We start from the raw sequence: 21,087 nt of genomic DNA on the forward strand, positions 1-21,087 counted from the left end.
GTCGTGATGGACGCGCACTCGCTTGAAATGCTCAAATCTAGCCCTTCTTGGCTGCCCCTTCTTGCCATTGTTCACTACATATTATCTCTACTTATGCTGCTCTCCGGTGGCAAGCTCTGGCAGCCAGAGAAGCCAGCGGAGGGCCTAGCGGAGAAACCGGGCGCCATTCCTGAGAACTGTGAGGAACAGGCCGTGTGAGGGGCAGGCCGCATCAGAGGCGCAGGCGTCTACCCCGGCGATACAGCTTAGCACTTACCTTCAGCTGATGCTTGCCGCAGGCCTAGGCAATATCGGCGCAATCTAGAAGCTGCTAGCGGCGGGCGAGGCGACCTTCCCGGCGGAGATGTCGATGTTTTACATCGCCGCTTTTTCCTCGCCGTCAAGGCGAACCACCTGTCGGCTGTCGAGAATATGCTAGACAGCGGTGTCGGCGCTGCACATCGCTGCGGTCCAGAACTACGTGGAGGTCGTCAAGCTTCTTCTCGACCGAAACGCCAAGCTGGACCTGCGGGATGCGGAGGGCTAGATAACATACACAGCGAACGGAGACAGGGAGCACAAAGAGGGTGAGCATATACATATATAAGAGATTTCTCTTTGTTCCGTACGCAAAAGCTGACAACAAGCTGGGGGAACCAGTGGTCCAACTTCTGCGAATCGCCGGCGCCGATCCCAACGAAAGAGGTCCGGCCGGCATTACGAGGTTATACCAGGCGGCGGCAAGCGGCGACATCGAGAACGTCAAGTTCCTGCTCCAGAACAGTGTCAACCCGTCCATCACTACCAATTACGGCTGGGCTCCACTGCACTGGGCCGCCAACAGCGGCCACGCCGACTGCGTGCGCGAGCTGCTCAAGTGGAAAGTGGACCTGAATACCTTGTCGGATATCTCGACGACGCCGCTCGACATGGCCCGCCAGATGAACCAGACACACATAATCAGGATCCTGCTCGACGCCGGCGTGAAGACAGCCGAGGAGGTTCTGAAGGAGATTTAAGGAGATAACATCCTCGACGTGGTATGCAGAGCAGAGACGGACGCAGGGGTCTCCCCCGAGGCAAATGCGTTTTCCGCTTCTTACGCCTCACTAACGGGAATCTCGACGAGTACGACCAGGAAGCCGACCAGGAGATTCTTTGAAAAGGGCCAGCTTGTCACGTATCGGGAGATTCGCGCCTTCGTCGCCCTCAAGCATGAGAAGTTCAAGGGCCTTGTCGAAGACGGGTCAGCAACGACACTACGGCTAAAGGTCTGCCAGAGGGCGGAGATGAGGAACATGCTAATCAATAGTATGGGCGGCGATGCGAGCACGTATTGCAACTAGGTAACTAGGTGAACTTGTTAAGGTTAGGTACTCTATGAGTACACTGAATCTGAAGAATAAAAGAAAAAAAACAAGAGAAGATTTAACATAATGAGCCTGTGATATGGCTTCTTGATATGAGGGACGAACAACTGCCATAAATAAGTTTTCCAGGTACTTGTGCGCAAGCGGCCTCTCGTCAACAATGGGGAAGACCACAACAGAGACGCCCCTGAATGGCACACAACTGCCAGCCAGCTGTCGGCAGAATAACACCTGTTCACAGTGCTGAATAAGTTCTTTATTCAGACACTTTCGGAACCACAGCGTTGTCCGCCATTCCATGATGCTCTCCAGCCTAAATCTCAGGGTTGCTCCCATTTTAAGAGTCCCATGGTCCCCCAGTTTCATACCTCTTAAGTGGCCTTGTATTGACAGCCATACCCCGCCTTTCTAATTTCAACTGACACATGTCAACTCTGAAAATGAAATCTTTCAACATTTGCCTTGCCATTGCTGTCATCCGTTCGACAATCGTTGCAGCAATTGGTGACACTATTCCCTGCATCTGCAACTCAGGTCTCCTAAAGGGCAACGGAGGCGATTGCAACCAGTGGTGCGGTGACGCCTGTTTGAAGTACCTACGGGAAGAACTCTTGATCATGGACCTAGCCCACTGCTTGGACTCGACTGTATGTCTACACGCCCTGTTGACTGGTGATGGTATCGACACATTGGCTAAATACCTACAATTCCTCCCACAGTGTGATACCGACAGCTCTGCAGAAGATAAAGCTCGAGGTGTCTGCAATTGCAGCTGCAAAAGCGTTCGCCAAGTTTCACAGGAGCCTTGAGGTGACCAGGCCAGGACGAAAGCGAATTGATGGGAATGTAACATTCGGCGCGGAAGACCTTGGCTGGAGTTCTATCCCAGTTGAGTATTCTTCTCCGCATTTCAACGCCGTCACGTCCATGACCACGCGCTAATATATTTTTTCCATAAAAGCCCACGAATGAGAAGTCACAAAGAGAGATACAGACGATATGAATGCCGGTACTTGTCCACGTCGATGATTGTACATAATGAGGCCATTGCTCTGTTGTTGTAGAATAATACAGACCACCATCATTAGTCTGGCCAACCATCATGAAGGTATTGACTCAGGCCATCTTCTTATCGGGGGCGTCAACACTTGTTGATGCCCTGCCTTCAGCTGGACTTGTTTCACCAAGAGCACCACCAGCCGAGTTTACAGCCAATCCAAACGTTGGCCCTGGTGGTACTAGGTGGAAAGACTCCCCCCATTTCCGCATCTACGGCGCAACCGACAATGCCGTAGCCGACAGGACCATCGCCATGCTCGAGGCGGCATACACCTGCTTCGTGAATGACCTCGGATGGCGCAGCCCTGGACTCAGCTACAAACAAGATCACGACAATGGGCCCTGGCACAAGCTCAATGTCTACCAAGTGGAAACCCTTCCCGGAGCTGCCGCCAACACTCCCCTCGACCTCAACAGAGGACTGTCATGGCTCAACGTGGTCAAAGCATGGATGGCAGAGCCAGGTGTCGTCGTTCACGAGTTTGGGCATGCCCTGACCTACTCGGCCGGGTGGTGGATCGACCAGTACCGCACCGGTGCTTGGTGGGAGACCGTCGCCAATTTCGTGGCGGATACCTACCTCACCTCTCCTCACTGCGCCCCAGCACGGGCAAAGTACAACCAACCTGAAGGCAACACCATAGTTGAACTCAAAAAGGTCATTGGCGACTCATATCAGGTCATCGTCGACGGCACAGTCGACACAGCCAACCACTACCAGGCCTTCCCCTTCCTGACCTACCTCCACAGCAACCCCGATCAGATTCAGGGACTGGGCACCAGCATCTTCCCCGGGGTCTGGACACAGTACAAGCGATACAGCGATGAGACACCGCTTCACGTGCTTGAACGCCTCATCGCACCTGGTGGCACGAAGATCCAGACTGTGGTGGCAAAATACTGGGCTCGGATGGCCTTTGTGGACATCAACCACCCCAAGGCTCAAGCCATGTGGAGGAGCCAGAGGTCGCAGATCAACTACGGCAATCTGGATAATCAGGGGAATGGGCGGTATAGAGTCAAAAGTGCGAGACGGCCTAGATATATGGGTGCGAACATCACCCCGCTCAAGACCAATGGGGCGGTGAACGTCAGTGTCACTGTGACGATTTCTGGTGCGGGGAAGTTGACGTCTTTCCTTGCGGTGAGACAGACGAGCGGGGCTGTGAGATATGTTGAGTTGGTCAATAGTAGTGGGAATGTTTCGGTTGGAAATGGAGAGGAGGCCATGCTTGTTGTGGTCAATACTCCGGCGAATCTGGTGCTGTTTGACCCGTTCAAGTTGACAGCAGAGACGAATACCGGGGTTGACTATACCGTTCAGATCTCAGGAGCTACGGTTTAGGCCTATCGGAACAACATTCAGGCACCCAGTCGACAAGGCAGCATGTGCGTCGTGTACATATGTTATTCGAACCGTTTTTTACCCATCTTGCATCCCTGATGTGCTTGGTGTAGGCACCATTGGCCTTACACTTTGTGGCCTTGCAGATTCTTTGGAAGCTTTCTATCTACCGGCTTTATCACTCTGGACAAATACTCTGCTGGCACACAACTTTGCGGGTAAAAGAGCATCAGCCTTCGGCTAAGCTGTGGGTGCACGTAGCTGAACTCCGCACTTTCATGGTGCTTATATGTACAACCCAGTATGCCAAGCAGATGCAATGTCTTTGCATTGAAGACCTGGCTCTTGAAACAGACAGCTGTGACCTTGAAAGACAACATCAGCAGTCTTTAGCAGGCCATGGGCCCAACATACCAACTGTGGCTCGCCGTAGCCCTAATCAGCTCAACAACAGCCCAATCACCTCCCTCAACCACAACCACCTACCCCACCACCATCACAACAACCCTCACAACAACCTACACCAACCCCTCCACCCCATCCGCCACCACCATCGACCACATCACCCTCCTAGACCCCTGGCCTCTTTCTCCCGACTTCGAATCCATCTTCCCCTACCCCCTCACCCAAACCGAAATTCTCTCCCGCACTATCATCCACTCCCCCTCCTCAACCTCCATCTCCCCGCCCACCAGCACAACCCTCACCTGGTCCCTATGGGCAGTCCAAGCGTTTGACATGTCCCCTTATGTCCCCCCCATCTGCCCCGGTCCAGAAGGGGAAGAAGGCTGTGCATACGGGAGCATCAAGCCTCATTATCGATGCGAGGAGTTGGGACTAGAGACGAGGTGTGCGAGGCAGTGCGAGTTGAAGGATTGGATTTGGTGGTGTAGGCTGCCGAGGAATGATGGAAAGGACTCGTTGGATGGTGGTTTGGGTGGTGCGCCGGTGGGGAGGGTTTGCGCGGATAGGGTGGATGGTCGGGGGGGAGAGGGGGGAGGCGGGGGGTTGGCTTGGGTGCCGTTGGTGGAACCTTGTGATCATACTGATTTCAAGGTTGGGTGTAAGGTTTGTCGGGATGAGGAGGAGGAGGAAGGTCGGGTGGAGTGGAGGGACTGATGGGAGTTAGGTTGTTTGTCTCGCATGGTGGATGGAAAGTGTTGAAAGGAAGGTTTCTCGGCGGCACCGATCGGTTGAGGGACTTTTGGGCATCGGGCCGAGTGCTGTCTGTGTAAATTGTTCAATCTTGTTTTCTGGTTGCGCTAAGCAGTTGGACAGATAGATTGTTCGGTTTGGGACTCGGGCAGAGCTGAAGGTGAACGTGGCATTGCTGTTACACCCTAGAACTTTTGGCAGCCGGTAAATGAGACACTGTCTGACAAGGCTGAAACAAAGTTCAACTTACCTTAATACGGGATCCCTCCCTCCTGTCCGAGCTGTCCGAAACATGGTCCATAGTCACTATGCAGAGCTTTTGTGTGCCTACCTGAACTTGAGCACCTGGTAGGCGATTTTCAATGCCCAGCTTGGCCCACGGTAGGCAGTCTGAGCGAGACAGTCTTCAAGTACCTATCTACTCCATCAATACACGGGTAGGTACTGTCTCGGGCTGTCACCGGAGTGTGGCAACAAATCGGGGTTGGTGAGCTGTATAAGAGCAGGTCAGACTTTCTGGCATCCAAGAACCGCAGAGCATAACTTCACCCACAAATTTTTCCAAGATTTTGATAAACAATGCTCAGGCTACTGCTGATCTACCTGGCGTATTGCGCCTTGAATGTCTTCTCTGCACCTCCTTCATCTGCAGATCATCGAACGGACCATCAGAGCCAGTCCCAAGTCCTTAAACTTGGTGATGACAAACCTTGTACTTGGGATGATACCTTCGGTGAAGTAGATTGGTAAGAGACTTCAGCTTATCCATACTCACTTTCTGTGCTCCTACTGATACCAGTCCAACCCAGCGGGGCATTCACTATCACGTTTGGCGACGGTAGTTTCCTGGGCTGGAAACTCTACACCACCCTTCGCCTCCCAAACTTCTCGGTTCACTTCGATCTCAACTGCACACACATGGGTGACGTTTGGACAACTGCTCCAAATGCCCCTGGGCTCCCCTACGTAGTCTCGATTCACGGCGGTAACGGGTGCATCTCAACGGACTTCTGGTGGACCGATTGGGACAACCTCTGGATCAAGTATGCAAATCAGTGGGTCGATGTGGCCAGCGATTCAAGATGCACAAGTGTGTATTGGAATAGAAAGGGGAGGAGATGCGTTATTGAGACCAGACCCGCTGATCCACAACCCAAATCTGGTGTGGAAGTTGGCGGGGCAACGGTCAGGGGCTAGGGGGGCTTGGTGGAGTCGGTAGCCATGTTCACGATTTGATGTCCCAGCGATTAGGCACGTTGTTGATCACTTTTTGCGTGTTCTTTTAACTTACACTTTCTCTATATACTTTTTCTGATGAAACCGAAAAGGTCACGAATGTATCTATGTATCTACTCTAATTGTGAGCCGGCAATCTATGTGAAACTTTTTACAAAAAGAAACCCTCCCTCAAGCCCCATGGTAAGCAAAGAACATGTTGGCAGCACCAGCTGGCAGCACAATGGGTGCCACGCCTGACCCTGCCACCTTGGTATTTGGCCTTTTCCTGCCTTCCTCCCGACTCTCAGGCCCTGGTTGGAAAAGAGAAACCAGCGGATTCTGTCCCTCTACCACCACCACCTTCACCGCGTAGCCACCCTCCACCTTACCGGTGCATATCCCCTTCTTTGGAAATATCATCGGCATCATCCACCACTGGAAGGCCCGAATCTGCGTCCTGCACGCCCCCCAACCCTTGCTGTACTCCCGCAACCCTCTGTACCTGCTGATGTCACTCATCGCCCATCTCCCCGCATCGGCAAAGTCTTCCTGCCACGACGCCCTAGAGTAAGGAGTTGGCACGGCGGTGTCATTTCCGTAGGCGTACTTCCAATACTTTGTTCTCGAGAAGGGCGTTCCCTCGGGAAACCCTTGACTCTCGAGGAACGGGGCGAGGGCTACCATGTCCATGATGTGGGTGATCTCATGGAATAAGACACCAAGCTTGAAGTAAGTGGGAGAGAAAACCAAAACGGAGCCGCGGGTGTAGGCCGCAGCTTGGATGGTAAAGCCCTGTCCGCCATCGATGGGGCCGGGCAGGATGACCAGGTTGGCGACGTACTGGCGCATGCCTACGGGGACTTGGCTAAGGGTCTGGTGAGATGTCAGTAATGTATCGCCAGATCATCTCTCGGCTTTTGTTTGGAAACACTGACATCCAAGATGCTATACCACTTTTCCTTTGCATCCTTGTGTCTACACACCGTCCACGGGACGCCGCAGTCTTCGAACCACACATCTCGGACTTGAAAGTCTAGAATCCAAAGGTTGTTGAACTGGGCTTCATGAACGCAGTGAATTGGGTAGTAGCCCTCTTCCCATGGTCTTGATCTCCAATGCATCCAGGGGTAGTCAAAGCGCAGGTGCTTGTTTTGCGTGTCTTCGGAAAATGGCGGGTATATCGGAGGTTTGTCGAGCTCATCTCTCTTCTCAAGATCGTCTCTTCCCTCAAGCTGGTTCTTAAATGAGTGAGATGAGGCAGGGATTGCCAGGCTGTTTCCAATGAGCGGAAAGGCAATGGCTGCAAGTAGGGCGGAACAAAGGAGTGAAGCCCACATGGTAAAGAGAGTGTGAGCGATCTTGATATTCGATCCCAACTGAGAAGCTCTGAAAAGTGGCAGGGGCTTCCTCTTTTCCCAGCCTTCCCAGCCAGAAAAAGGCAGGTACACAGAAGAAAAAAGATAGCAAAAAGACAACTTGACGCATACACTTTAAGGTATGTGGTTGACTGTCCAGGAAACCCCTGATCATCATCACAAGCAGCCTTGCAACGGGGCAGTGAACTTGTCAGACCGTTTCTTGCCAATGCCAACCGGGCCGTTCCTAGCTTCAGCCGCCATTTTTGACATCTTTACAGGTCGACGGTGTGCTTTAGTACGGATAGCTGAGGAAAAGCATTTGAAAAACGGTCTGCAGATAGTCCCACGTTGTTGGTTGAGGGAGACGCCTGACCCTTAAGTAGAAGCCGTACCCAATAAGTGATCAAGATTCGTGCACTGCAAATCGCGCCGCAAATGAGTGATAGCTTCGAAACAAGTCTGAATTTCGAGTCATAACTACCGGTTCAATCTCCTGAATCATGGATTCATGATGGTCGTGATGCTAGCTGCCGCTTACAGATAACAGTGCAATGGTTAGCTGACAACGGCTTGTCAACCGTCAAAAGTGTTGACGATTAGTAAACCGTTGATGAGTCGAGGTTCCAACTACTGGTTGATGAGTTAAGGATACTCTTCGATAAATCTCTCGGGGCATCGCGAAGTCGATTCGTCGTACCTTAGGTTGGATGTGGAGAAACTTCTAGGTTTCTTCTTAGAACTTGATGATGGTGACAATCTGAGATGGGCTTCTGGTCCACGCAAGACAGGGTGCCTAACGGCGCAAGTTGTGGAAACATAATCCGACAAACGGCTCTGAAAAATAGGGTTTCGGGTTTTGCAGCCCTTAGCTCCACCTTTCTTGGCTGCCAGGCTGTATCTGAACGTTTTTTTTTGTTACACTCTGCAAGTTTCATTCTTTCTCCATGCACTCCGCCAGCTACAAGAATGGATCCTGAAACGAAGGAGCTCCTGGACGGCCACCCACTGACAGATTTCTTCCCACTGATTGAAGAAAAAACGTTGGTCTCCAACGGTCGCCCGAGATATAGGATTTTCTACTGCGTGGTTCCATTTCACCCAGCATATCAGAGGAATGTCATGAACTAACAGCCCTGGTGTATCTTTGGCACATACACCTGCTATCTTGATGATTTGCAAAACTTCATGCAAAAAGGCTTCACGTGGAATGCATCCAACTACATCCCGAAAATGTGCTTCAACACAGAACCCCCAACATGGATGGAACCTTCTGGCCGGAAGCACACTCGTTGCTGGGGTCCTCGACAGTTTCCGAAGCATCCCTCCAGGTCACAGTGGATGGAAGCATCACTCGGTGCTCGGCGTCACCAAAAACACTGACCAACTTCCGTTTCGACCGTTTATCGGCAGAAAATATCTGGTTTGTGACAGTGAACAACTCTTTTGGTTAAAAGGGCTTCGTATTTGATCATGGCGATGCCGACAAGAACATCAACTGCATCAACAATATCGCTGTATCACTTCCTTGGTGGGTGTGGCCGACGAAAGCATCTCGCTCCAAGTCCTATAAACTGGGTCGACTGTTTGGAGTCACAGTGAACAGAACCGTGGTGTTCATGTTGATTCAGTGTGTTTGGACATTGATCATAATATTTCTCTACGATTTATACCTCTCACTTTTCCTCGGAGATTCCGCAAAACATTCTGCAGTTTGCAAGACAGAGTTGACGTGGTCGGCGATAAATGGTCCTAGGGTTAGGGTATTTATCTTATCAGAAATGCCCACCCATTCACCAAAACACCCCACCAGCAACCACTGCCTGCTGTCCCCCGGTGAAGCATGGAAACTTCAACAACTTCACTCCGGCCTCGTGACATTCCAGCACCTCATCGCCCCATCGGTATCAAAGGTGCATAAAGATACCGGTCGAACTGCATCATGGATATTACTAGCTATGCTGCTGCACGCAGCCCGCTTACCTTGGCAACGCTTCCGCCAGAGATTCTGATGGGCATCGTCGAGTGTCTCATTCCAACTCCGCCTGAAATCGGCGAGACAGGCCCTGTCGCCCTCGCGCAGATGTTTGAAGGCGAGCCATGGTATGAGTTCATTCTGTGCCGTCGCGCCCTCGCCAGTCTCTGCCTCGTCACGAGGACCTTTCGTGAAATGGCTCACCCCCTCCTCTACCGCGTCATCGCCATCACCAACCCACGAACCATGCTCCTTCTTTTCCGCACCCTGGCTGAGTTTCCACACTACGGATTACACACCCGCTTTCTCTCATGTCACATCACGCTGACCCGCAACAATGTCATCCGCGGGGTGAAAGAAGCGATGCATGAGCAGCTCGGCAGGTTCAAGCCATCCGACGCCCCCGGAGTCATTGCCCAGTACGTCCGCAACTCAATCATACAGGCAGGTTCAGTTTGCAGTCACTGGATGCAGCCTTACTATGACGGTCTGCCTCAAAACATCTTCTCCATGGTGCTCGCCAGCTGCAAGAGGGTAGAGACGCTCCTCCTAGAGGTCCCCATCTGTGACGAGGACGGCGATTACAACATCCTGTTTCACAAAATGCACGGCGACTTACATGAGTTCGACCTGGCTCGCGACCCTAGCGTGAAAAATGAAGAGCGCCCTTACCAACACATTCATACCCTCCTCTTGCAGGGTGACACCGAAATGATCAAGCACCTCGAGATCGACGAGTGTGACTGCGACATCCCAGACAACTACGGCGTCAAATGCAACACCTACTTTCCCCTGTTTGCGGCTCTGCCCAAGCTCGCCACGGTCGAAGTCACCTGCGACAGCGGCGACTGGACCAACCCCATCGTCAACCTCAACCAAAACATCATGGCCAGGCTTCATGCCATACATCCTGGCTCTACCCAGTTTTACAAGACAATGGCCTCCCTCCCTCCAGACTACCCTTACCTCGGCGGCATCAAGCACATCTACCTCCACAACAGCATGGTAATGCCTCACCATCTTCACTACCTGTTGAAGTTCGCCCCTTACCTGGAGACACTGTACGTAACCCCTCGCCGGATCGAAGACGACGGGCCGGTAAGGTGGCCCCGCGTTCACGGCCCAGAGGAGGAAGACCACGAGTCGCTCAACCTGGGCTTGCAACAATACGGCAAGAAGCACCTCAAGAACCTCGATGTCGGGTGGACGAGCCTCAAGAACATGGAGAAGCTTGTCGGCCCAGAAGGGAGGATCATTTGCCTGCCCGAGCTTAAAAACCTGGAGAAGCTGTGCATTCAGCTCGAGACGCTGTACGGAAACATGAAAAACGCGGCTGTTCTCCCTCTCCTGTCACTGCTCCCACCCAATTTGATGGAGCTGACGATTGAGGACTGGTGGTGGCGGTATGAGAAGCTGTACTTTGACATGAAGATGTGGAAGTCGAAAAAGAAGGTGGAGCATTACACCCGGGAAAAGGCGTATCGTCAGGCGGCGGTGGAGATGCTGATGAGGTTTGCAAAGTCGCTTGATGTGACGACCAACCGGCTGAAGAAGGTGATGCTGGTGTGCAAGATTCCGTGGACGTGGGTGCTGGAGGGGGCGGTGGAGGCTGATGAGCACTTTATGGGGGTGAAGCTCGCGTTTGAGGAGAAGGGGGTGGTGTTTGAGGTGGATTGTGACGAGCTCGAGGAGGAGGAGAAGCGGCCAAAGAGGGATGTTCCGGTGTATCAGCCTTGCCCGAGGCCTAACGCGCCAGAGTATGATGAGTTTGACGAGTTTGATGAGTATCCGTATGATGATTACCCGTACTAGTGAGAGGGGTTTGCTAGAAGATTTAGACCATCAACGAGAGCTGTTGCAATGTCGGTTGTTATCCTTGTGTAGAGTGGTCTTTAGACAAAGGTACATCTATTGCCCACCTTCGTCGTAGTTTGTGCTGTGCCACTTGCAATAGGCTTTGTTGCCCGACCTGCCCACGTTGCTCATGACATGGACTCTGCATGGAAAAATGGTTGCCAAAAACCGCAGACACAAAGGCCTCACGTCCACGACGAGTAAGGCCAAGAGACCCCCAGGTCAAGGTAAACAGGTTTCCTGCGCCATCGTCGTCACTTCCAAGAACTTTGGCCTCGTCGACATGCAACAAAAATCCGATCTCGGACTCAAAAGCTCGAACCAACTGCAGCGAAGGAATCGACAGCCACACCTTCTTTTTGCTTGGGTCGCATCGGAAACACACCAGGTCAAATGCCGAGTTGCCGGGCGGGAGGAGGTCATCCTCTCGGGGCGCGGCGTATTCACTGCGTCGTTTTGCTGGCTGTCACGGTGTATACAGGTAGGCAGAAAGGATAGAAGAAGAATGCAATAGGCATCAACATTATTCTCTACTCCAGACCCCCCCCCCCTCTTGACACAAAAGATCCCTTCTCCTCCCAATATAGCCATCTATCATCCAAGCTGCATTATGTTTGCTCGTGTATATACATATCTTTTGCAAAGTGTAAATAAATATGGTAGGCAAGTTTGATGTCTGGCCCGAGTGCACTGCCAGAGGTTACTCAAGACCATAAAGAGAAGAATCGGTTGGCAGATATGATCTGATGACAAAGGAGAGTGTTCGCAACACAGACCACGTTTCGCACAACTGTGGCTGCAAATCGGAATATCCCACCCTCACATATATGTCCCGGGTATTCCTGCGTGATGATGTGTTGATGCGAAATTGGCCTCTATTTCTTCCTCTGAGCCCTCGCCCCCTGATATCTCCGGTTTTATGACCTCCCACAAATATCACATGGTATCCAAACAAAAATTCTAGAAGTGAACAAATTATTATGCTGGATTAAACGCCCCCTTATGACTGGGCCTGCTTCGGCCTGTCCCCGTCGGCTGGGCTTGTGCCGTTGCCGTTGAGCAGGAATCCCTTCTCGGCCAAGCCGGCCTTGCCTTCCTCGTTGTCATCGTCAAACACCTTCTTCTCCAGCCACTGGGTGGCTCTCGCGCAGGCCGTATCCACGTACTTCATCCAGGCCCAGGCGGCAATGTACGTAAGGGTGGTGAAAACCAAAATCGAGGCCATCTTGTGGGCGCGGGACTTGGGGTGGAGGTACTCCTGCTGCTTCTGGGACCCGTCTTCGTTCTTACCGGCGGGTTCCCAGGGCTCTCCAGTGATCCCATACACAATCCACATGCCAACAGTGCGGAGGATGGTTCCGTGGGTGAGGTAGACAGCGAAAGAGTGGTGTCCGAGCCAGATCAGAAGACGATGCGAGAGAAGCTTCTGGATGAAGGGCGAGATAAAGATGGAGATTGAGGTGCACATGATGAAAAAGGCTGATGTTCGTCGGTGGACATTGGACCCCTTAGGTACCAAGAAACTGCCCTGGTTCTGACCATCAACCGGATTCAGGAGGAACTTGTGGAGGCTCATGGACCAAGGGGCCCAGTCCTCATGCTCTTGCGGGTACGAGCCGACATAGCCACCGACCAAGAGTAAGAAGGGGGCAACGACGCAGGTGAGAAGGCGCTGGTGAGAGGTGATAAAGTTTTGCGTGGGACGGTGCTGGGAGAGTTCGGCAAGAAGGGTCCCAAGCGCAAGCATAGCACCAAAGGTTTCTGTTTGTCCAAAAGATGTCAGTTTAAAATCAGATGTATGGTCCGTGCACAGCTATGACGTACCAGTCAAGTGTCCAACATTCATCAACCAGTACGTGATCAGGAGAACATGCACCAGAACACGGTACTTGAAACGCATCCCGATGGTGGCAGCCAACACGATATACACTTGGAAAGCTCCGATGAGCAGCGGGCGCATGGCCCACTGATGCCGGTCATAAACGTTCTCGGTATTGGTCCATGTCGTCAAGGAGGAGCGGAAGAGTCTGCGGATGTTGTCGCCCAGTGGCATTGGGTCCGGCGCATCGAAACGCACCCAGAAAGCGTCACAGCGGTTGGCGGCCCGGTAGGCACCGAGAACCGACATGAAGAAGCTGATCAGGGTGGCAATAAGAGCTGGAAGCATCAGGCGCGGAGGGCGCCGGAAAGCGCTCCTCGCAATCGTCTTGAGCGCAGCTGGCGCATTGCCCTGTTGGTAGGCGAGCTTTAATGGCTTATTGGCACATACAAAGCCCGTCAAGAAGGCGAAGATGGGCACGCCAATTCGTCCTTGGTATGGGATGCGCAGGTAAGGATATTGCAGCAATCTGGGAGCCTCTCCCTTAGAGTCGGCTGGCCAGAAAAGTGGAAAATCCAAAGCGCGGGCAATGTGGGTGGTGATAACGAGAGCCGATGTGACACCTCGAAGACCCTGTGGGCGTAATAAAAAAAAAAACAGTCAGCACTGGAACGGGTGGAAGCTGGGGAAACCGTCGTCTATCAATCGTCACCGGACCATGCAGGACCACTCGGAGCCGGACCCGGAGGTGGCTGCAAAGGCAAAGGCGGACACAGGCACGGGGACACCCGAGCGGTCGACAAAATCCGAGAAAATGTTGCCACGTACCTCCACCCACTTGATGTTTCGTTGATTCGGTCGAGCAGCCATGGTGAACTAAACAGTCGAAAAGTGCCGTCAAGGCCGGAAAAGAAGTCGGGGAAAAATTAATACAAGACAAATCCCTATGCGATGATCCTCCCCCACAAAACCCTGAGGTGGAGAGAAAAAAGGGGACAAGCAAGCCACAGGATGTTCGGTCGTCGCGGCTATGTGTGTGTCGCCCAAAAGGAGTGTGGTGAAGACAAGTGGAGAAGCCGCAAAAATAGAGGAGACCGAGTCGTCGGAGGTCGGGGCCGAGATGGAATGATCCAGAGGTTCCAGATGTCGGCGGAGAAACAGGAAAAAAAAGGAGAGGCTAATTATTATTGGCAGCGGAGCATCGAGAGAGAGAGAGTCGACAGAAGACAGAGCGAGGTCGTCGTCAGTGCAAGCGTAGCAAAGATAGGTTGATTTCAGTCGGTGAAAGTTGACAGCAAGGCCCGTTGCATCTGGAGTTGCGCAGAGCTTGTCAAATTGGGCGGTCGTGAGGCTTCGTTCGCTTCTTGTCGTTGCCCCTGCGCCGTGATTGCTTCTTGTGCTCGCGTAGCACTGCTGAGGCTGGGTCGGACGTTGGCGTCGTTGGGGAATTGGGTGGTTTGGAAAGGGCAGCGGGCCTCGGAAGGGGATTCGTCGAGGGCGTCCCAAGATTATAGGTATTAAAAGGTGGTAAAAAACCAGGGCGCGGATTTGGTGGCGGACATGGAGAAGTGGAAGGGGAATTCCTGTTTTTTTTTTGAACCAAGAGGCGACATCAGTGCCCGGCCTATATTTTTACACGTTACAGGGAGATGGAACCGTAGCGAGCCCCCCAGCATGCCCAGAACGCCCAGCAAACCGCCAAGTCCTCCAACAACACACCACTACCACGCTTGACTGCAGGGGGCGGGCAGTGAAGAGCACAACTCTCCTTTTCCGTACAGAAGAGGGCTTCACCTCATTGCTCATTCAATTCGTCATCATCCAGCTCCAACACAAATCCTTCTCAGCCCATCAACAATTGCCTCCGAAGCTGATCAAGAAAGGCGTCACTCCTTATGGCTTCAGCCTGCACATCCCGCGCAGCCACATGCAGCCACTTGGGACAGCCCATCCATCCCGGCCCCTGGACAGACGGTGGACTGGAGAGCCGGGATTTGGGCTGCCCCACTTCTCCGTTTTTGTTTCCAAGACGGACTGAGGGCCCAGTATCCGTGTGTATAAAAAGAAGACGCCCACGACGACAGCGCCAGCGGCAGCGACGACAGCTTACTGTCTTGGGCAGTCCTAGACAGTTGTTCTCCCTGTGCTACGAACTCGTGGGCTCTGCGACGGGTGTGGCTGCCTTTCCTCCCGCTGTCGTGCGGTGTGGGCGTGCACCGGTGATCCGTCCCTGATTTTTCTTTTGAAGGAGCCAAGGAGCCATTCCACTTACACTGCCCGTCATCCCATCTTGATTTGAGCAGACGAAGACCCCGTCCCCCGGCCCGACTGCCTCTTCCATATCCTCCGTCAGTGAGCAGAATGCGACATCGTCTTTCCAGTCAAGTTTGTCGAATGCCCTCACACCCTCCACCGTTGCGTGGCCACGGCACAGATGGTCTTGGCGATTTGCCGTTTTGCCGACAAACAGGCACAAAGGTTAGACACTGTGCACCACCAAACTTCTTGGCATTTGCCGCACGTTTCAACCCCACACCCCTCCAACGATGCTGCCGGGACTTTGTGTTGACCGCATCGAGATTCTCGGATTTAACTTCATGACTGACTGTTGACTGCTCCGTCGCCAGCTTCCGGCCAACCGGCCACTCCGCCCTCTTCGCCGTCAACAAACGACAGCTCCGCGTCCCGTCGCTGCCCTGGAGCACGCGACACCTCAACCACCGGGCCAGGCCCGTGGCCGGGTTTCTTAGCGCCGTCCCGGTACCCGCTGAAGAAAAGGGGGACATCGCCTAGCAGCTTGGCGATATCAACACCGCTCAGCCGTTCATCTGTTCACACATACGGATACAATACTCCGTACGGAGTTATGCAATACATAATAATCCGGTCAATGTCAACACACATCGGGTGGGGAACAGCCTGCGGATTTCTGAAACTGCGAGATGCCAGTTGCTTCCAGGTTGTTGCTCAACTTCCATCCAAGTTCCAGGTTTCTCCATCCGTTCTGGTGGATAATAAATGTAGTGTATCCACCGGGCCCCAGAGCCTCCGCACCCAATTTGTTCTCGAACTTCTTCTGCCGCTCGCGGCCAGCGATGATCCCTCGCCCGCTCGCGCATCCGAGACTCCATGTTCGACCAGTCTTCTACCTGACGTGTCACCAACATTGAAACATTTCCTCTCCTCTCTTCCACAAGGCCGCAACGGTTCACTGACAAGCCTCACGCGATTGACATGTTGACAGTGTCCTTGATGGGAATCTTCGTTCTGGTGGACCTGATTGGCGGGGTATCCCTCCAAGAAAAGAGCAAGCACTAACCCAAAATAAAAAACTTTAAGTAGGCTGCTGACATCTCTGCCCCTGAAACACACGCGCTCGAGCCAGGGCAAGCATCCAACGCAAATCCAGCGGCTTTCGTCTGAACAACGCCCCCATCCCTCACACCAAGCTGGGTCAGCTGATGGCAATCACGATGGGTTACAGGCCACAATGTCTGTTGGTGATGTTCGATGTCCGATGCCGCCAAACATGTGCTCGGATGTCATCTCGCGAATTCAGGGGCTAAGAAAACGGCCACCAAGCGAAGCGGGCAATCGCGTCTTGGGTCACTTCGGATTGTGGGGGAGACTCATCATTCCGGCCCTAGTCTTCTATCAGTGTCATTGAACTTTTTTTCTTCTCGATTTTTTAAATATTTTCTCGTCTGTTGTGGATGGTCCCCAAACTGACCCTTCTGTTCTTTCCATTCCGATCAAGTTGCATTGTCATCTCCGACTCTCCTGATTTTCAGGGACCAGCACCTGCATGCGCCGGAGAATGCTCCATTTGGGAGTGATAGGCGGCACTAGCAAGTTTAGCATTCTTGTGGGAAACGGCTTTCACCGCTTTATGACTTCACACCTTTGGTCAAGATACATCAACCACGCGTCCTTTTCATGCGTCAACCTACACACTTCAGTTGCATAACATCTACGGCCTGATGATCTCCGCTCTCTTTCTGGATGCCAAACCTCTAGGTTTATCACACCCTTGCTTCCCAGCATTGGAATGTCTTCCGTGGTGTATCCAACCTATCAAGTTAGCAGGGGCTCATGAAGACTATCAAGGCTTGACTATACCCAACTGCACACAGTGATTATATTACTAGTCCCACCACTTACCTAATCTTTGATCCAAGTCAGAAAACTCGCATCGTACTATCACTGCACAACATCATCGTGAATTAAACAGAACTGTACAATAAGGGGAAAGAACCCTTTGTCCGAAAGAATACATTGTAAGCCTCAATGTGTTGTGTTGAGCTGCTGAGGTGGCATAAAACTGATCTACATATCAGGGAGACAAGACATGGATAAAAACGATACCATGCTTTCTCTCCTTACCTTATGTTGTCACAAGGAGGACTCAAAACCGGCCATTCATCAAGTAACCATTCAAGAGTTTGACTTCTTGTTTCTTGAGCTTGTCGTTGGGTATCATGAATGGCTGAGGCAAAGAAAAAGAGTTCAGTATAGTATTCCACGTGTGTCAATGTCTTCACGGCAGCGCGAGTAGGCAGAGAAAGGCAACAGACTGAACAATGTGAGGAAGGTCGATGCTCCATCTAGAAATCTCTATATAGACCTTTTGTTATAAGGGTTTCCGTCTCCAAGCACTCGCAATCGTGCCTGGTGACCATCTCCTCTCTCTCCTCCATGACATTCAGCTGTCATGATGCCTCACTTTGGCTTGGTTCGTGTTGCTTCCCCTGGTGGATGGTCGCGGGAATTTATCTTTTGCAATTATTGTCTACGCCAGGAGCGAAATGAGGACACCACAGAGAGCTACTGCTCGCTTCATCGACCTGGACGTGATCAAACACAAGCTACACCTTCTTTGAGAGAAGACCATGTCGAAAACGCCATCCAGACCACCCTGCTCGCTGCGTGTGAGGCTTCAGAAAGTGATTCCCACGCTGACAATGGGGAACCCTTGGTATTGTCAGCCGACTCGCCCCTGTCTCAACCATCTTCTTCTTCTGCCGAGAAGAAACACCAAACCGACCGGCCCGCAGAGTCCCGTTCATCATCTCCCCCAACAGACGATACTCCTGACCAAACTGAACCATCACGGCAGTCCTCAGCGCAGACAATCCCATCTACTGCCCAAACCAAGCAACCAGGTCGTAGAGGCCCTGGTCGTCGAGCCGATAACCTCCGGATCAACCTTCCCAACCCACCCCCGCTTCCAGAACCCGGACAGCGTCCAAGCCGAGAGGTCCTCGCCCGACACGGCGTAATCGTCCCCCATATACCCCTCGTTCCAGCCCTGAGACCTTCCAAGCAACCTTCGGCGACCGCCACTGACCTGGCATGGTACAAAGCACATAGGCTGTGCACCAACTGCCACAAGGAGGTGGACGACCTCCACTTCTCCAAGTGTTCTGCCTGTCGGGCAGCCGGGCTGGAACGCGCTCGGAGATACCAAGCCAAGAAGAGGGAAGAGAAGGCGATGCAAATGAAAATGACAAAGGAGAGCCAGGGGCGGAACGGAACCCAGTCGTCCGAGAGGCAGAGTGAACAGTCAAACGCCCGGACCTTGTGCTTGCCCAGGTTGACTACTACACCCCAACCAATCCACCTGATGCCAGACGCCAGCGCCAGAGACAGAATCTACATGACTTTTATCGACACGCTTCCCCGGCGGCGCTCGACAGGTAGTGGTCAAAGGGCTGTGTTGGGCCCGAGTCGGGAACAAGACCTCTATCTCCACGCGTTGGACAGGCTGACTGACATACGCCTGTCCACAACTTCTTCCTCCCCCTCGTCATTACCAGAAGCGGCTCCCGGTCCACATCACACGTCGCCACCACCCCATGAACGACCGCGCGGGTATTCCCCCCCGGACCCTCAACCCCCCAGGAATAAATCCAACTCTGCATGGCGCATGTCGTCAGGTTCTCTGCCCACACCTGCGCCGTCGTCCTCTCTTTTTGGACCTCAGTCCTCATCCAACGCCGCAGAACAACAGTCATCCCCTTTCAGACGCAGGGGTGAGGAAGGGGAATACCAACTCCACCCTTTACTGGCAAATATCCCACCGGAGAAGTGGTCTTTGCTGCCATCATCATGGCGGCCGGAACCAGAGATGCCAGTGCGGGGTGGTTATCCATCGAACGCTGGCAACTGGGGGGTTCCTGTTGATCATGGGTGTTATAACAGACAGCAACGTGGCTTGCTGGGTGATGTGCGACAGGATTGTCCTTACCGGTATCATCAGCCCAGCACTGCGGTCGATGGAAGCGGTGAGAGACAATATGACGAAGGGTCTGGGGGCTGGGTTGACGGTCCGGGGGCAAAGAGGTTGGATATGAACGTTGTTGATCCGGCGTTGGTGAGTGTGCAGGAGGGTATGATGATGGGTGGGTTGGAGGAGGTGGACATTGAGGAGTTTGTTAGTTTGTCTGGGGCGGAGGAAGGGGTGGTGGAGAGGGTGGTGGGCGGGAGTCTGGGGAGGGTGAAGATCGAGAGGGTGGGCGGTCTTTTTGTGTTCGAGAAAGAGGGTTGCATACCTACATAGTCACACCCGACAATTTTTTTGGCTCAGTCCGTATTGGTCTCACAAGGTGAGCAAAAGGTAAGCGCAGTGAGCATCACCCTGAGCTGAAGTGGGTTTAAGGACCGTTCGGCTATACTTACCGCAACCAAAAATAATTATAACTTCCGTTTTCTCCTTACGCGTGCCAGTAGCCCATTATTAAACCCACTAGAACCACCATTTATATTGAAATTGTAACTTTACATATAAACAAACTAGTCTATATTTCTAATAGAAAATGACATTTATAAATTAGGTTGGATGACCAGGAAATGGCCCACCCACAAAGGTGGCCCACATTGGCTTGAACTTACCAGTGCCATTTTCCACATTAAACCCTCAACAACCCTGGACCTCCGAAAGCCCCCCAACTTTATATTCCACCCCCAGAGGTCAAAAATGGACCATTTCTTTATCTTCTTTTTGCTCCAGGAACCCATCAATGGCCAAATATACCGAGGAAGATCTCGCAAATGCCGAACAAGAAATTCTTGCTGGTATAAGCCAGCGCCAAGCGTCCGACAAGCACGGGGTTCCACGTTCTACACTGAGGCACCGCATCTTAGGAACCCAGGTTTGCAAACAGGCCCATGAAAATCAACAGCGGCTTACTCAGGGCCAGGAAGACCTCATCGTTCAATGGATCCTTCGTCAGGAAAGCCTTGGCTACGCTCCCACCCACGTCAACGTAAGAGCTCTGGCGGCCAGTATACTGGCTGAACAAGCCGATATCTACTCCATTGGGAAGCACTGGGTAGCCCGCTTTATTGGCCGTCATCCCAGTATCAAAACGAAGGTGGGAATAAGACTGACTACGCTAGAGTTAACGAAGCTACCCCGGAGAATATCAACAAGTTCTTTAACCTATATTCTACCGTTGACTGGATCAAGCCCAAGAACAGGTTTAAGCATGATGAAGTAGGAATAATGGAAGGTCAGGGAGAGAACGGCTTGGTTGTGGGGTCTTCAATGAGGGATAAAAAGTCTGTATACGTCAAACAGAATGGAAAAAGGACCTGGACTACTATGCTGGAGTGTTCCCAGGATGGGAGAGTCCTCCCCCCCGGGGTAATCCTCAAAGGCCAAGACCTTCAAAAGCAATGGTTCAAGGACCAATTCGATAAGGACTGGTATTTGGCCGTATCATCGAACGGTTGGACCAGTAACGACCTGGCCGTTGGATGGCTTGAAGAGGTCTTTATACCAAGGACTGAACCTGAGGATCCATCAGAACCACGTCTTCTTATTTGCGATGGCCATGGCTCACATACCACTGACGACTTCATGATCCGGTGCTACAGGAGCAATATTTACCTTCTTTTCCTGCCCCCCCACTGCTCTCACGTCCTTCAACCCCTTGATATTGGCTGCTTTTCCAGTG

General features: G+C 52.5%; 8 protein-coding genes across 8 annotated transcripts; 6 read left to right on the forward strand and 2 right to left on the reverse strand.

The window, feature by feature from the left end:
- Positions 1 to 1,650: 1,650 nt before the first annotated feature.
- On the forward strand, positions 1,651 to 2,291 carry QC762_0104640 (uncharacterized protein; the record flags this gene model as incomplete). The annotated part of the gene is made up of 2 exons (XM_062884239.1): positions 1,651 to 1,996; positions 2,094 to 2,291. The coding sequence occupies exons 1-2, from the start codon at positions 1,775 to 1,777 to the stop codon at positions 2,289 to 2,291; spliced, it is 420 nt and encodes a 139-aa protein (XP_062738889.1). The 5' UTR covers positions 1,651 to 1,774.
- Positions 2,292 to 2,451: 160 nt separating this feature from the next.
- QC762_704000 (uncharacterized protein) lies at positions 2,452 to 3,753 on the forward strand (the record flags this gene model as incomplete). The annotated part of the gene is made up of 1 exon (XM_062893250.1): positions 2,452 to 3,753. The coding sequence occupies one exon, from the start codon at positions 2,452 to 2,454 to the stop codon at positions 3,751 to 3,753; it is 1,302 nt and encodes a 433-aa protein (XP_062738890.1).
- A 399-nt stretch (positions 3,754 to 4,152) lies between these two features.
- Positions 4,153 to 4,872, forward strand: QC762_0104660 (uncharacterized protein; the record flags this gene model as incomplete). Its single annotated transcript, XM_062884240.1, has 1 exon — positions 4,153 to 4,872. The coding sequence occupies one exon, from the start codon at positions 4,153 to 4,155 to the stop codon at positions 4,870 to 4,872; it is 720 nt and encodes a 239-aa protein (XP_062738891.1).
- Positions 4,873 to 5,217: 345 nt separating this feature from the next.
- Positions 5,218 to 6,105, forward strand: QC762_703990 (uncharacterized protein; the record flags this gene model as incomplete). Its single annotated transcript, XM_062893249.1, has 2 exons — positions 5,218 to 5,654; positions 5,718 to 6,105. The coding sequence occupies exons 1-2, from the start codon at positions 5,488 to 5,490 to the stop codon at positions 6,103 to 6,105; spliced, it is 555 nt and encodes a 184-aa protein (XP_062738892.1). The 5' UTR covers positions 5,218 to 5,487.
- Positions 6,106 to 6,251: 146 nt separating this feature from the next.
- Positions 6,252 to 7,803, reverse strand: QC762_703985 (uncharacterized protein). Its single transcript, XM_062893248.1, has 2 exons — positions 7,062 to 7,803; positions 6,252 to 6,999 (listed from the first exon to the last, which is right to left on the reverse strand). The coding sequence occupies exons 1-2, from the start codon at positions 7,461 to 7,463 to the stop codon at positions 6,316 to 6,318; spliced, it is 1,086 nt and encodes a 361-aa protein (XP_062738893.1). The 5' UTR covers positions 7,464 to 7,803; the 3' UTR covers positions 6,252 to 6,315.
- Positions 7,804 to 8,450: 647 nt separating this feature from the next.
- Positions 8,451 to 11,268, forward strand: QC762_703980 (uncharacterized protein; the record flags this gene model as incomplete). The annotated part of the gene is given in 4 exon segments (XM_062893247.1): positions 8,451 to 8,528; positions 8,939 to 9,244; positions 9,261 to 9,355; positions 9,438 to 11,268. The coding sequence occupies 4 exon segments, from the start codon at positions 8,451 to 8,453 to the stop codon at positions 11,266 to 11,268; spliced, it is 2,310 nt and encodes a 769-aa protein (XP_062738894.1).
- Positions 11,269 to 11,796: 528 nt separating this feature from the next.
- On the reverse strand, positions 11,797 to 15,370 carry QC762_703970 (uncharacterized protein). The gene is made up of 3 exons (XM_062893246.1): positions 13,958 to 15,370; positions 13,135 to 13,762; positions 11,797 to 13,071 (listed from the first exon to the last, which is right to left on the reverse strand). Exons 1-3 carry the CDS (start codon positions 13,997 to 13,999, stop codon positions 12,311 to 12,313), a joined length of 1,431 nt encoding a protein of 476 aa, XP_062738895.1. The 5' UTR covers positions 14,000 to 15,370; the 3' UTR covers positions 11,797 to 12,310.
- Positions 15,371 to 17,840: 2,470 nt separating this feature from the next.
- QC762_703960 (uncharacterized protein) lies at positions 17,841 to 19,688 on the forward strand (the record flags this gene model as incomplete). The annotated part of the gene is made up of 1 exon (XM_062893245.1): positions 17,841 to 19,688. The coding sequence occupies one exon, from the start codon at positions 17,841 to 17,843 to the stop codon at positions 19,686 to 19,688; it is 1,848 nt and encodes a 615-aa protein (XP_062738896.1).
- Positions 19,689 to 21,087: the final 1,399 nt, after the last annotated feature.

Source organism: Podospora pseudocomata, chromosome 7, assembly GCF_035222375.1.
Source record: "Podospora pseudocomata strain CBS 415.72m chromosome 7, whole genome shotgun sequence".
In the NCBI taxonomy this organism is placed as follows: Eukaryota; Fungi; Ascomycota; class Sordariomycetes; order Sordariales; family Podosporaceae; genus Podospora; species Podospora pseudocomata.

Excerpts from the sequence above, each read along its gene's own strand:
- QC762_703985 (XM_062893248.1), bottom strand. The coding sequence starts at position 7,463 with ATGTGGGCTTCACTCCTTTGTTCCGCCCTACTTGCAGCCATTGCCTTT. Across the intron at positions 7,000-7,061 it reads AGTGGTATAGCATCTTGGAT|ACCCTTAGCCAAGTCCCCGT; the intron begins GTCAGTGTTTCC and ends ACATCTCACCAG.
- QC762_703970 (XM_062893246.1), bottom strand. The coding sequence starts at position 13,999 with ATGGCTGCTCGACCGAATCAACGAAACATCAAGTGGGTGGAG. Across the intron at positions 13,763-13,957 it reads GAAACATCAAGTGGGTGGAG|GGTCTTCGAGGTGTCACATC; the intron begins GTACGTGGCAAC and ends TTACGCCCACAG. Across the intron at positions 13,072-13,134 it reads GAATGTTGGACACTTGACTG|AAACCTTTGGTGCTATGCTT; the intron begins GTACGTCATAGC and ends TTGGACAAACAG.